The sequence below is a fragment of the Pempheris klunzingeri genome, chromosome 4 (genome assembly GCF_042242105.1).
Source record: "Pempheris klunzingeri isolate RE-2024b chromosome 4, fPemKlu1.hap1, whole genome shotgun sequence".
Lineage (NCBI taxonomy): Eukaryota > Metazoa > Chordata > Actinopteri > Acropomatiformes > Pempheridae > Pempheris > Pempheris klunzingeri.
In genome coordinates, this window is record NC_092015.1 from 26,540,400 (window position 1) to 26,552,879 (window position 12,480).

The window sequence follows — 12,480 nt, forward strand, 5'->3', positions numbered from 1 at the left end:
TCTGTTTAGACTTCAGCAGCCCCACAGCTGATAGGGATCCACTGACTTGCCCAAGGACACTACAGCAGGGTGCATGCTTTCCAGCTGAATCATGTCTTTGTGATCTGTGGAAGCCACATTCCACTTAAAAGGAGACTCAGTACTATAAATGTGCTGGTTCTGGTTGTGGAAACCTATCTGTAGGCAGTGGTTATGGTGCGTGGTGATGCAGAACAACCTAACCTGCCCACACGGTGACAATCACCCCTCCAGATCATTTAAAGGTTGCCTGCCTGCTGCTGCAATGGGCACGTCTCATAGGAACAATAGAAGACCTGCGTAGGAGGACATAAAAGAGTGAGAGCACCCTGGGCAAAACCCCAAACCTGGACACAGCTGGCTTTTCTCAAACATGCACAATGCAGCCTTTGTTTGAAGAAAAACTGCAATTCCTGCACATCATTCACCTTTGCAGTGCTACAGCAGCTCCGCTGCTCTATAACCTGTGTTGATGGATGAATCCCTCTGCACATTTCATCATAAATACCCATAAAGCCTTGATAATATTAGAATAATAGCAAGTGACAATAATCCAATACAAGCTTGCCACCGATCACAAAACGGGCATTGTCAATCTCACAAAGTGCAATACCATGTAATGTTGGGGAGGTCATGCTCATGCTTGTTCTTTAATCCAATTTTGGAGGCAGAACAGGCGTCAATGCGTCCGCTAGGTGGCGACCTTGGTCCGATGCGGCTCACCTTGGATGTGCGCTGCGCTTGACTGGAGCCAGACTACATGCAGGATCAGCACAGTGCGACTGCCGAGGAACACAGAGGACAAAAACTGACGCGGGGTATTTTAAGCATATAAACACATAGTTGAGGAACAGCTTCTACTTTTCACGCAAAGTGAAGGGAGCAGTGAGGGAAGCACACTTCCTTTTCTGAACAAACTCAGTGCACTGTGTGAAATCCGGGGAGCCTGACGCACACTCACACACACTTCCCAGCCGTTTTCACTGTTGACTAATGGGATATTTCCCCACAGTTTATTTGTGTTATGTCATTCTGTGGCTCACGGACTCATCGGGAGTTTGTACCCGCGTGGCAAATGTCGTGGAGAATTGCCACCCCACGTTATCTCCACGGAGTCTCTGACTAGTGTCCACTGCTAAACAAGACAGGGAGTTATTTGGTGTGTGTGTGTGTGTGTGTTTGTGTGTGCGTGTAGGGGGGGTCGTTAATGATTATTTGCCCCCCTCTCCAATACGTTTCCTATATGGATTGACGGGGTTCGCGTCAGAGCGCTTGGAGTAGACCCGCCTCCTGGCTGTGGTGCGCTCGCTGCGTCTCTCTCCCCCTGTCCGCTTCAAATCCATATTCCACTGGGAAAGAGAGAGAAAGGGAGAGAGAGAGGGAGTGAGCGAGAGAGAGAGCGAGAGAGGGAGAGAGACTAGGACCTGGGAGAAGAACAACGAAAGAAAAAGAGGAGAGAAAAACGGAACAGCGATACAAATGGCACTCATGGCAGGGATTTTGATCACGGCCACCTTTCTTGTTTTCGGGATTCCTACATTTGTTTCGCCGGCACGGATATACCCCCCAAATGAAGGTAAGGTTGTTAGGAGAACATAACTGCCGCGGACTTGTGACTTCATCCCCGCTCCGTCTCTGCGTGTGTTTGCGCCGCGGAGCCTCACTCAGTGGCCCCTAGTTGCGAGTTCCTGGAGCCGCGACGAGTTCACTGGTGGGAAACACAACGTTCACCTTTACGCGGCGACTTTCTGTGGGGTTTATGTGAGCGGAGCTGGAACGAGAAGCGGCGGCTCTAACGCGCACTGACTGGTTTGGTCTCTAGGCTCCTGGCTTGGATCGTGCCAGCTGCCGAAAGCACTGGGAGCGAGGATACTTGTAGCCCAGATACGCGCTGATCTCTCTGTTAAGAGGGAAGGTCAAGCCGGTCTCTGCTCAAAAAGCACTTTCATTTTGCGCAGCGTTTACCCAAACAGACACGACTTGTAGAAGAGAAATGAAGTCCATTCACGAGTCAGTCAGAGACTTCTGAATCGCGCACACGTCTGAGTCGTCAAGCAGCTCTTTATTTCTCTGTTTCAGACTGTTGTCAGTCACCGCTCCTGCTGTGACAGCGGGTTCTGGTGGAAGGTGAATGTGGGAAATACAAAAATAACAAAATTCCAAAAGTGAAATTGCGCAACTCTGTGTGTTCGATCCCCGCCGAATTAAACAATGATTCCCAGTAGATAATAAAATCTTTTCGGCTCTGCTCTGCTTCGGTGTGAATTTACTCAAACATCAAGATGTTTGAATTGAACACGCGGCGTCCCGCACAGACCAGAGGTCGGAAGGTTTCGGCACTAACGCTGCCTGCCCCGGGGTCCCGGAGCGCAGTGTTAGGCCTGGAACACGGTACAGTCCGCTTAAGTGCAAACACCAATGATTTCATTTAAAACAGCCCCCATCGGATTCGAAGAAGCAGTGTCCCGCAGAGGGCTGTTTTTCTATCTGACCTCTTGGGCAGAAGTTTGTCCACAATGGTGGGTCACAGGTTCAGATGAATTAAATCTGAATCAAATGTGTAAACGGATCAGTCCGTATTGTACCAAATAATTGACACCGTGGACTTACATAACGGCCTTATTTATTCATTTCTACTGAGCAGTCAGCGAAGAAGCATTTCACTCACACCGAATTCAAAACAACCCCGAAAACAGATCGGTGCCGTTTAATTCAATCAGGCATGTTTCAAGTCCTGCTTCACATGCGTTATGTTTTACTTTTCCTACAGCAAATATTGTGTAAGAGCCTCTCTGTCTGCCCAGGGCATTTAAATGCTCAGCGAGCAAGTTTGTGCAGACAGAAGACTCATAACCCATTCCGATCACGCCAAACGTGCTTGAAGCCAAACTGAAAAATATCACTTAAAAGGCTCAGGGGAAACACATTTGTCATTTTTAGAAAATATTTTTCTTAACGAGTATCCATCAAATCGGCGCGCGTGAAGCGCAGCAGGGAAATACGCCGAACAAAACAGCTACAAGTTCATCATTTGACTCATCGGCCTTCTGTCTTTATTCTCTCCGAGAGCTGACGTACAACACGCGGGTGTTTTTCTACTTGATAAATTATTTCTTTTCATTAAGCTTTTTTCTGTGAAATAAATCCGAATCCATTTTCCTTCCTCGGTGTGTCAGACCTAAGTGGATTATACACGGCAGTGACGGACTGAGACTGCAAGCTCACTTCTCCCATTCTTGTTTTCCAGTCACGTTATTGGACTCCAGATCTGTACAGGGGGAGCTGGGATGGGTCGCCAACCCGACAGAAGGAGGGGTAAGTACTGCAAAGAAGTGTCCCCTTGTTAGGACGCATGGTCCCCTATTGAGCAAAAAATGGAGAGATAATATCCACTATTGGCAGAAGCTCTGGAGTGGACCGCCAAACAGATACACAGCCCTCTTTGATAAGGCTTTGTCTTGGTGAGCCCTTTATGGGAATATCTTTATTGATGATTTATTGTGCATCTGTCCGCACTGTGGGGACACTGGTGAGACCAAGGCACCATCTCCAGCACCTTAACACTAAAATACAAGTAAATAACAACATGCCATTTTGTTGCATACAGAGACCCTGTGGAACACCCTCCATGGGGTCCCCGGAATCCACTTTGAGAACCATGGGCCTATAGGCACCCCCCTCAACCCCAGCCCCTGCTCCCCTTTCTCCTCGCTTCCCTCCTCTCTAACCACTCTGTAATGGTCAGATGCAGGGGCCGATACTGCAGCGGGCGTCAGGTTTCCTGAATAGACGGTGGATTGAATCGGTCTTTGTGGAGAAACTTTATATCCCTTTCCACTATTGAGTCGCAGAGAGAGACAGAGAGAGGGAGAGAGGGAGAGAGAGAGAGAGAGAGAGGAACTTGGCAGCTGAGAGAGGGTCCTGTGCAATAGATGAATAAGGGGAAGGTGCTGTGGGGTTCAGCTCTTGCCGCAGGTCTTGCTATAAAGCAACGCAGAATATAGGGTCCTCCTGATACTTAAGTCTAACTGGGATATATACATTGGCCCTGATAAGGGAAAAAATAGGGGCCACAATTGGGCTCATAGTGTGTTCCACAGGCATGAGGGGGTTGTAAAGCCATGTCTCAACCACGTCTAGATATGATCAAATAGAAAGGACCAAAATGTGTTTGACTGTCATATCTGTCAGAGTCACAGGTGACCTAAATGAACAATTCTTCACATTAAACAAATCCCAGTGTTTTGCCAGTCAGCAGCCACTCCTCCAGTGACAATGAGCACAAGCACCGGCCTTTTAATCTTTTATGAAAATTAATACAAATTAGCAACAATCATGCCAACTAATGAATAGGAACCCAGGGGAGCAGACTTCCACCTTGTGCAGCTGTTGCAGGCTCTACTCGCAAGCTTTTCTCAATGAACTTGGCCGGTGCTGCGCTCAGGTCCTCCCCTCGACCATTTTTACCACAAACAAGTGATTGGCAGGGTCCTGGCAGCCCCGGCAAGCCTGCATTCACCCTCTCTTTACAACCAATTGGCCTTATTCTCCCTCTTCCCTGCTATCGGGGAAAGGTGCGGCCTTATCTCAGCGGCACTCGATTTCCACAATAAAAGGGGGGGCTGGAGGAAGACAGTGGGGTGGAATGGAACGGCAGGGAATGATAGACATTTTCTCAAATCACACAGCCGCAGCCGTGTTTAACATTATCCCACCCTCCTCCGGGGATATAAGGCTTTAAAGCAGATTGTTTATGATAAGGCGTCAAATCAAGTCTGGCAGCAGATTCCATATCTTCCACTGTGCCATTATGATTTTTTTTGGTACAGTTTTCTAGATGTTTGTATCCACGGCAGCCAAAGGCCTGTCTGCTCTTGTTTCCAGCCCTGCTCGCTCAAAGACTCTATTTAAAACACCCCGTGAAAAATGTAGGAGAACACACCGCTTTGAGCCTCTCAAGACATGCTCGTATTTGCTCAACAGTGATCTGTGGAGGGGGGAACTTTATCATAAGTAAAACAAACATTCCCTCCCGGCAAAAATAAGCCAGGCCATGCAGGATAACGTAATCCATGCGCCCCACGTCAGCATCTCCCTCTCCCTCCTGTGAGTTCACACTAACAACGGCAGTGAACATCTGCGCCTCGGTTTCCCAGTCCCCATCATGTATGCTTGATGTAAAGCAGGCACACATTAGATCGTTAGCATTGATTCGGAGACCTTTAGTTTTTGCATCCACGTAATCCCCTCTTTTCATTCTTTCCTTTTTTCCTGATGCCCTGAGCCATACAGGTCTCTCATTTCGTGTGTGTGTGTGTACGTGTGTGTATGAGAATAATTTTGTATACCACACTCCAAGTAATTGAACTGCAGTCATTACTAAGGCAGAGAACTAATAACAAATTTCCTTTCTCGCACATGAGGAAAAGCCATGAATATTAATATCTTTACAATTCTATATTAGGACCTAACGAGTCTATTAGGTGCCATTCATAAAATATGCATTAAGTTTAGCCATCAATTAATTGCTCTGCTGAGACTCAAATATTGACTAATCTTTCTAGCTTGCCCTTTTTGCTCAGTATCTTTCAATCTTAGCATAGCCTGGCTCCCAGTTATGTGTTTACTTACACAGTGAGGAGAGCATTAAAATTTGATATTTCTCTGATGTTTTCAAAGTTAACCTAATGGCTAGGGGACCCTCAGACCCCACAGATAGGTTTTTTGTCATATCTCATAGGTACTTTTTTCAGTTGTTCCAATTTTCCATGACTTTTAATCAGTTTGCTCATAATGATTTCATTATTTCTGTTTTAATTAGTGCTTTTCAAAAGTACCAGTGTATTGAGGTCCTGGGGGACCGCAGTGAAAAGCACCTCATTCTGCCTAAGCCGTTAGTTCATGTTTGCTATTGGTAGTATAGTGTGTGCCCCTACCCCCTGATAGTATTACCCGCTATCAGAGGGTAGGGGCACACTGTCAGTCATTGTTCATCAGGATACAGGCTCAGTTGCAGCAGAAACAGATCTCCTATTCTACAGCAAATATTTTCATTTTACACAACATGCAAATTAACTGTAACTCTCTTAGAATAATATATTTTTTCTGATAAATTAATTACATTACAAATAATGTTTGTGTAAAAACAAGTGAATATTTTGCTATGATGGTTGTTTCTTACAGTAGCTTATTCGTGGGGTCCCCAAGGGAGTCCTTGTTTGTTAAATATGTTGGTAGGATGAGGGTTACAGTATATCAGTGGAATTCAGCATAGGTTATTCACTTGCAATCTGAAACCTAGAAGTTTAAGAATATCCTTGTAACATGTTTAATCTTGTGTCCTTTTCCCAGTGGGAGGAAGTGAGTATTATGGATGAAAAGAACATTCCCATCCGGACGTACCAGGTGTGTAACGTCATGGAGCCAAACCAGAACAACTGGCTCCGCACTGACTGGATCCCCCGAGGCGGTGCCCAGCGTGTCTACATTGAAATCAAGTTCACCCTTCGAGACTGCAACAGCCTCCCAGGGGTCATGGGAACCTGCAAGGAAACCTTCAATCTTTATTACTATGAGTCCAACAATGACAAGGAGCGCTACATCCGTGAGAACCAGTTCGGCAAGATCGATACCATCGCTGCAGATGAGAGCTTCACACAAGTGGACATCGGAGATCGCATCATGAAGCTGAACACAGAGGTCCGGGATGTGGGCGCCCTGACCCGGAAGGGCTTCTATTTGGCCTTCCAGGATGTTGGGGCATGCATTGCTCTTGTGTCTGTCAGGGTCTTCTACAAGAAATGTCCTTTAGCGGTGCGTAACTTGGCCCAGTTTCCAGATACCATCACTGGAGCCGATACCTCCTCACTTGTGGAAGTTCGTGGCTCATGCGTGGATAATTCAGAGGAGAAGGAGGTTCCCAAGATGTACTGTGGGGCTGATGGAGAATGGCTGGTGCCTATTGGGAACTGCCTGTGTAACCCTGGATACGAGGAGCGCAATGCAGAATGTCAAGGTAAAGAACTGGCATTTGTCTTGTGTTTTTTGGGGCTGACTCTATCTCTATTTATGGATCACTCTCTCCCCTCAAACCTTTGACAGTCCCTACAGTACCCTATCACTTTCATTTCTACCCTTCCTCCCGCTCTGCATCTTTGTCTTTATCCCCCAAATTTTTGTTCTATTTGTCCTTCCCTCTCCTCGCTTCCTCGCTCTCTGTTTGATACTTTTCCCCCCTCCCTCGACTCTCTACAGTAATCTTTTCAGTGTCTTTTTGGGTGATAGAAGCAATGATGATTGTAAATGGAGTAATTAGCGGGCCCACTGGGAGGTGTTGTGCAATGGGATACATCCCAGGAGAATTGGTGACACTGAGAGAAGAGGGTAGAGCTCCAACTGGATTGTACTACCGCTGTGTCTTTCACCCCCACCTGCTCTTTCTCTAACTCCCAATGGAGCCTGAAGCTGGGGAAAAGAGATAGACAGCTTTAGACGAAGAGAAAGAGAGTGAAAGGGTTTATCATTCCAAGCAGGTATGAGAAGAGGGAAAATACACAGCTGTGAGATGGGGTTGAAATAGTGCTATTTGGTAGGGGGCAATAGCCCTTTGTGGATGATTATTCTAGTCTCAGCTCACCAGGATCCTATACCAGGCTGTTTGATGAGGTTGTAAGGTCAGTGCATTGTGCCTCCTTCCAAATTTTTTAAAAATCAAGACAATAAAAGAGCCCTCAGCATGTTGGTGAATTCAAATCATTGCCTAGATAAGAAAACCCAACCAATAGATTTCACGTTTAGGCCCTTATGATGAATGGTATTTTTTATAGACACAGATAATTTAACTTGTGTGTTTCATTGCACACAGTAGACAGCAGTTTGTGATCACATGCAACATTTTGCCAAGCCGAGGCGCAGTTGTCGTCTGGCCAGATGAGCAGATGCCAGTTCTGCCATGATGGTTTATTGGTATACCCCACCAGCCACCCACCACTATCACACACGAACAGGAGTGAGGGGTCAGAGGCTGGGCACGGGTGATTAACAGGGGGACGGACCACTACACCTCTCCTAATTTACGAGGGAGCCTTTATCTCTGAGGACTAATTGCATGACAAGCGGGTCCAGTGATTTAGTGCTACCGCTGGCTGCGAGGGGGTGAGGAGGTAAAGGGCTGCAAGTAGTCACAGAGGGGTTGTGTGTGTTATCGAGTGTCCCTTTCTCCAAGAAAGTATCATTTGAGCTTTAAGAATTTTTCTGGAGTTTTCCTTGTGTTCCCCAGTTGCTGGTTTCAGATGCCTCTCGCTAGGTTTCTGTCCCCAGAGTGGGCTTCAAAGAAGCAAAGAGAGATGGAGGGGTGAGGGAAGGAGACCGAAAAGTGGTTAGTTACAGACTTTAGATAAATTTCCCCTGGATTGGCTTTCTATCATGTAATTTAATACAATAAACTCTCCTTTTTCAAATCCGAATGAAAACCCTGATCTCATGCCGTATATCATTCACTTTAATTTGCCTGCAACATTGAGTCCTTATCTTTCCTTTTTATTTTTAGTTGAGATAAATAGCTGTTACTCTCCAAAGAAGGCAACAAAGGATTTGGAAACCGTGATTTTTTATGACTAATGCAGTCTCGTAGTGTGTGCCAGCCTCTGAGCTGGCAGTACTGCTTTTCAAACTAACATATATATATTTAGTTCACATATCACGACATCTTCTTTGGCTTGTTAAAGTTTACAGTGCCAATCCATCCACTCCTTTCACTTATAGCTCAAATTACACTATTTAAAAAGTTTCTTAAAGTTTCACTTCCAATTGGAAACTTGATAACATGCGTTGGGTTTGATGCTGCGTGGCTGCCTGAGGTGTGGTGTCAGTGTGGGTCAACTCCAGTGACTGAAGGGTTAAAAGGTGCTGTCCACTGTCAGTCTTCAAGTGCATTGATGAGATGATTAATATTCTCCAGTGTGACGGGCTCTATGGGAGAGGGGCTCCTCTTTTATATGAACATTTTGACCAAGGGAATTATACTGAAGCTGGTTGGGGTGAACATCATGTTCGAGTAGTGGGATAAAGTGTGTGTGTGTGACATATTACGTAAAGTTTTAAGAGAGGGTGCCAGCCTGTGTTCAGGCTATGTGGCTTGATTTGGTTTAAATTTTTCTTTTTAAAGGTTTTCTATGGTACACACAAGCCCAATTGTGTGTGCGAGTGTGTGTGTTCACATACTTGTGTGTCTGTGCTTGTCTTGTGTTCGTGCGGGGTTACAAGGGCACCTTGGCCCCTGGTTCCCAGCCCAGGATGAATGGGCTCTCTTCCATCATTGTTTGGGGCAGCAGTGGAGCCGACTGAGACCGGCGATGTTTGGGGGAAAAAGAGGTGTGTGCGGGGGGGGTGCTGATGGGGTACGTAGGAGTTGTATTCTCCACCCCTGGCAGGGTCAGAGGTCATCCCCTTCTGCATCCATCTTACTGCTGCGTCTGACAGGGTCGTGGATCCAGGATTGATGAAGACATCAAAGTTTTGACAGCTGTGGCGAGGGGTGGTGTATGTGTGCCTGTGCTCGAGGTGGGCCAAGGGTGGCCAGGGTGTAGACTCAGGGCCAAGGCAAGAGGGCCAACCAGGGCACTGAGGGCCAAGGGGCCCCCTGACATAAGAAGAGGGGACTCTGTCTGTTTGCATTGGGGATCCCTTTCCCTGTTAATCACCTCCCCCCTTGCACACACTCTGTTGGGGAAGGGTGGGGGTCACAGAGTCCCCTCGCTCCTCATCTGGTGATGGGCTCCCTACTGTTGGAGGGGGAGGGAGAGATTAGTGAGTAGAGGGATTATAATTATTTTATCTTTTATCTTTTTGATGAGTGAGAGAGACTCTTTAAAGATGGTTTGCTCTGGCAGCAGTTTTGCCTCTGCAGACCAATGATGTGTGATTTCAGGAAAATCAGCAAGTTGTGCATGTGTTTGCCTTCAGGTGGTATTTGTTGGCATGTGTGTTTGTTGAGGATGTAGCCTGGCTCAGGCGTGAAGGTGACAGACACACTTGACACTGCAGAATGCTAGTTCATGGCTGAGCTGTTAACGGGCACCCCACAATCTATCACTGCCTCCAATTAACACACACAAGAACAAAGAATAAGGTAACACTTTTTGAACACTTTATCTTTAAATTTATATTCTTTTGTGTTACTTGAAAGAATTTCTTATGGACACATTTTATCGTCTCTCCTTAATGCAAAACACAAAATGGATCTCTCTAGATGGATTGTGCATTAAGACAACCCTGAAAAAGAGTAATAAAATCAATTCACTTTAGAATCCCATTAGCTTTGTATATTCCGTCAAATCTTGTGTGCATATGCGTCGGTGGATAACACCTTGGGCCCTATTTTTGATGTTGGAGTGTGATCGAAGCATTATCTCACCTGAGACCCCCTCTACTCCCAGCAGTCTTTGCTGAGCTGGAAACTATTCATATTGGATTAAGAGGTTTTAGGGATGAAGTTTCTCTCCTGTGCTCCACTCATTGTGTGTGTGTGTGTGAGTGTGTGTGTATTTGGGTCTTCCATTCTCTCTCTCCCTCTGTTGACAGTGTTAAATATGCGCTTGGGAGCATCATTCTAAATTCACCACGTAATTCTATTTAGCCCGCTGGTCCCCGATGGCTTTAAATACACAGACTCAGTCCCTTGCTCTTCCTCTCCCTCTCCTATTTTCCTTCTCCTTCTTCCTCTCTTCTGCAGTCACACAAATTAAGTATTTGCATCTTCTTCTTGGCTGGCTTTGTTGCTTGCTTATGTTGTCTGTCCATGTCCTCTGTCTCTACCAATTTCCTGTTGCTTTAATGGTGCTTTATGAGCTTTTTTCTCTTTTCATATTTCTCTTTCTCCTTTCATCTCCCTTCATTTTTCTGCAGAGTTTCTGTTTGCAATTTTCACCCTTTCCTTTTTTTTCTTCTCCTCTCTTTTTTCCTCCCTCTGTCTGCTCCGGCCGTCGAGGTGGTTAGTGTTCATCAGCCTGTCTCTGGTGGCAGCAGCAGGAAGTGGGCTGTATAATGAGATTACCTTCACTGCTGGGAGGGAGGCAGCTAGGAGCAGCACACGGAACATCATCACCCGTCATTGTTCCCACAAATACAGACACATGCACATGTGTGAGTGTGCACAGAAACCTGAAAGTCCCTCACACATGCAGGCAAACGTATCTCAGGCGACTGAAACCACCATGTGCATGTGCACGCCCACATGTACAGCCATGCAGGCACGCTTATCCAAACTAACAGAAAAAATCCTGGCACCACACATGTAAAAAAGGGCATAGTAAGTAATAAGCTCAAGTACACAGACACATTCATAAATATGTATAGGAGATAGACACACACACAAGCTTTAGTATGTCTTAGCACACACAGACTCACAATCAGAGCCGAGCCGAGAGCAGCAGAATGGAGGTGAATGTACTCATCACTCTCCCTGCCACCAGAGAGGCTCGTTTTGTGCTGCTGAATAGAGACGAGGAATCTATTACCAACAGAGAGCTGGAAAGAACAACAGATACAGAAAGAGAGGACAGAGTGTCTCATGAGCAACCGTCCACCACCCTCCCCATCCTGCTAGAATAATTGCTTAAGGCATTTTTGTTTTATATTCTGTACTTGTTTAGCTCCACAAATGATTAAAAAAAGTCCCCTCAACGCACATAAATCCTTCCTTGACTGGACGGAGGAGGGAAGTGGTGGTGGTGGGGCAGTGGTAATTCAGCCGTCATTAGCTGAGGTGCTGAAATGTTTTTCCTGGTTGGGCTGCCGTCCTGCCTCAGTGTTTGTTCCCTCTGCAGTTCTCAACACTCATCACCCCTCTCTCTTTTGCCTTGAGGTGCCCTGTTTAGGGCAGGAAGCCACCGGTGATTGAGCATGACCCGGGTCATAGTGCTACTAAACTGCTGTGTGTACTTTTAGAAAGCAATTTTTTACCAATGAAAATGAAGTTCCTTTTTAAGAATTTCCTGGAGCAATGTTCTTTATTCATTTTAGTTTGTTTAACTGACACTGGTTTCAGAGAGAAACTGTCAGAGGTGCGAGATTATTTCACTGGTTCCAAACGGAGTTCAGTGACAACAAGTGTCATTTAAATTTTTTGAAATACACATTTAATTATCTAAACAAAATTGGCATAATAAGCTGGCTTTGGTTTTACAAAATGAGTGTAAAAATCCAGCTGCGAGCCAGCTGAATTTTTACAAAACAGCTTTTGATTTTGTTGTTAAATGTTGCTCAGTGATGAAAGATGCCAGCTTACAAAATCTATAAACATTTAGATTTTGGACACTCTGGTCCTACAGTGCAGTCAATAGACAATAGAAATGAGAAGCTACAGGATAACAAAAAGTAAATTAGAGATATTAAATTGGTAATTGTTCTGTTTTCAGATTAGAAATTTGTCAGCATTCCAGTTACATTTCGATTGAATGACTT

The 12,480-nt window shown here is 45.7% G+C and overlaps 1 protein-coding gene across 3 annotated transcripts in view; it reads left to right on the forward strand.

Moving 5' to 3' along the window:
- The first annotated feature begins 1,409 nt into the window (after positions 1-1,409).
- epha4l (eph receptor A4, like) overlaps positions 1,410-12,480 on the forward strand; it is a 52,259-nt gene continuing 41,188 nt past the window's right edge. For all 3 annotated transcript variants that reach the window (XM_070829947.1, XM_070829949.1, XM_070829948.1), the window contains exons 1-3: positions 1,410-1,594; positions 3,266-3,333; positions 6,370-7,033. In XM_070829947.1, the coding sequence (XP_070686048.1) occupies positions 1,498-1,594; positions 3,266-3,333; positions 6,370-7,033 (829 nt within the window). In that variant the 5' untranslated portion in view covers positions 1,410-1,497. The remainder of the gene's footprint in view (positions 1,595-3,265; positions 3,334-6,369; positions 7,034-12,480) is intronic.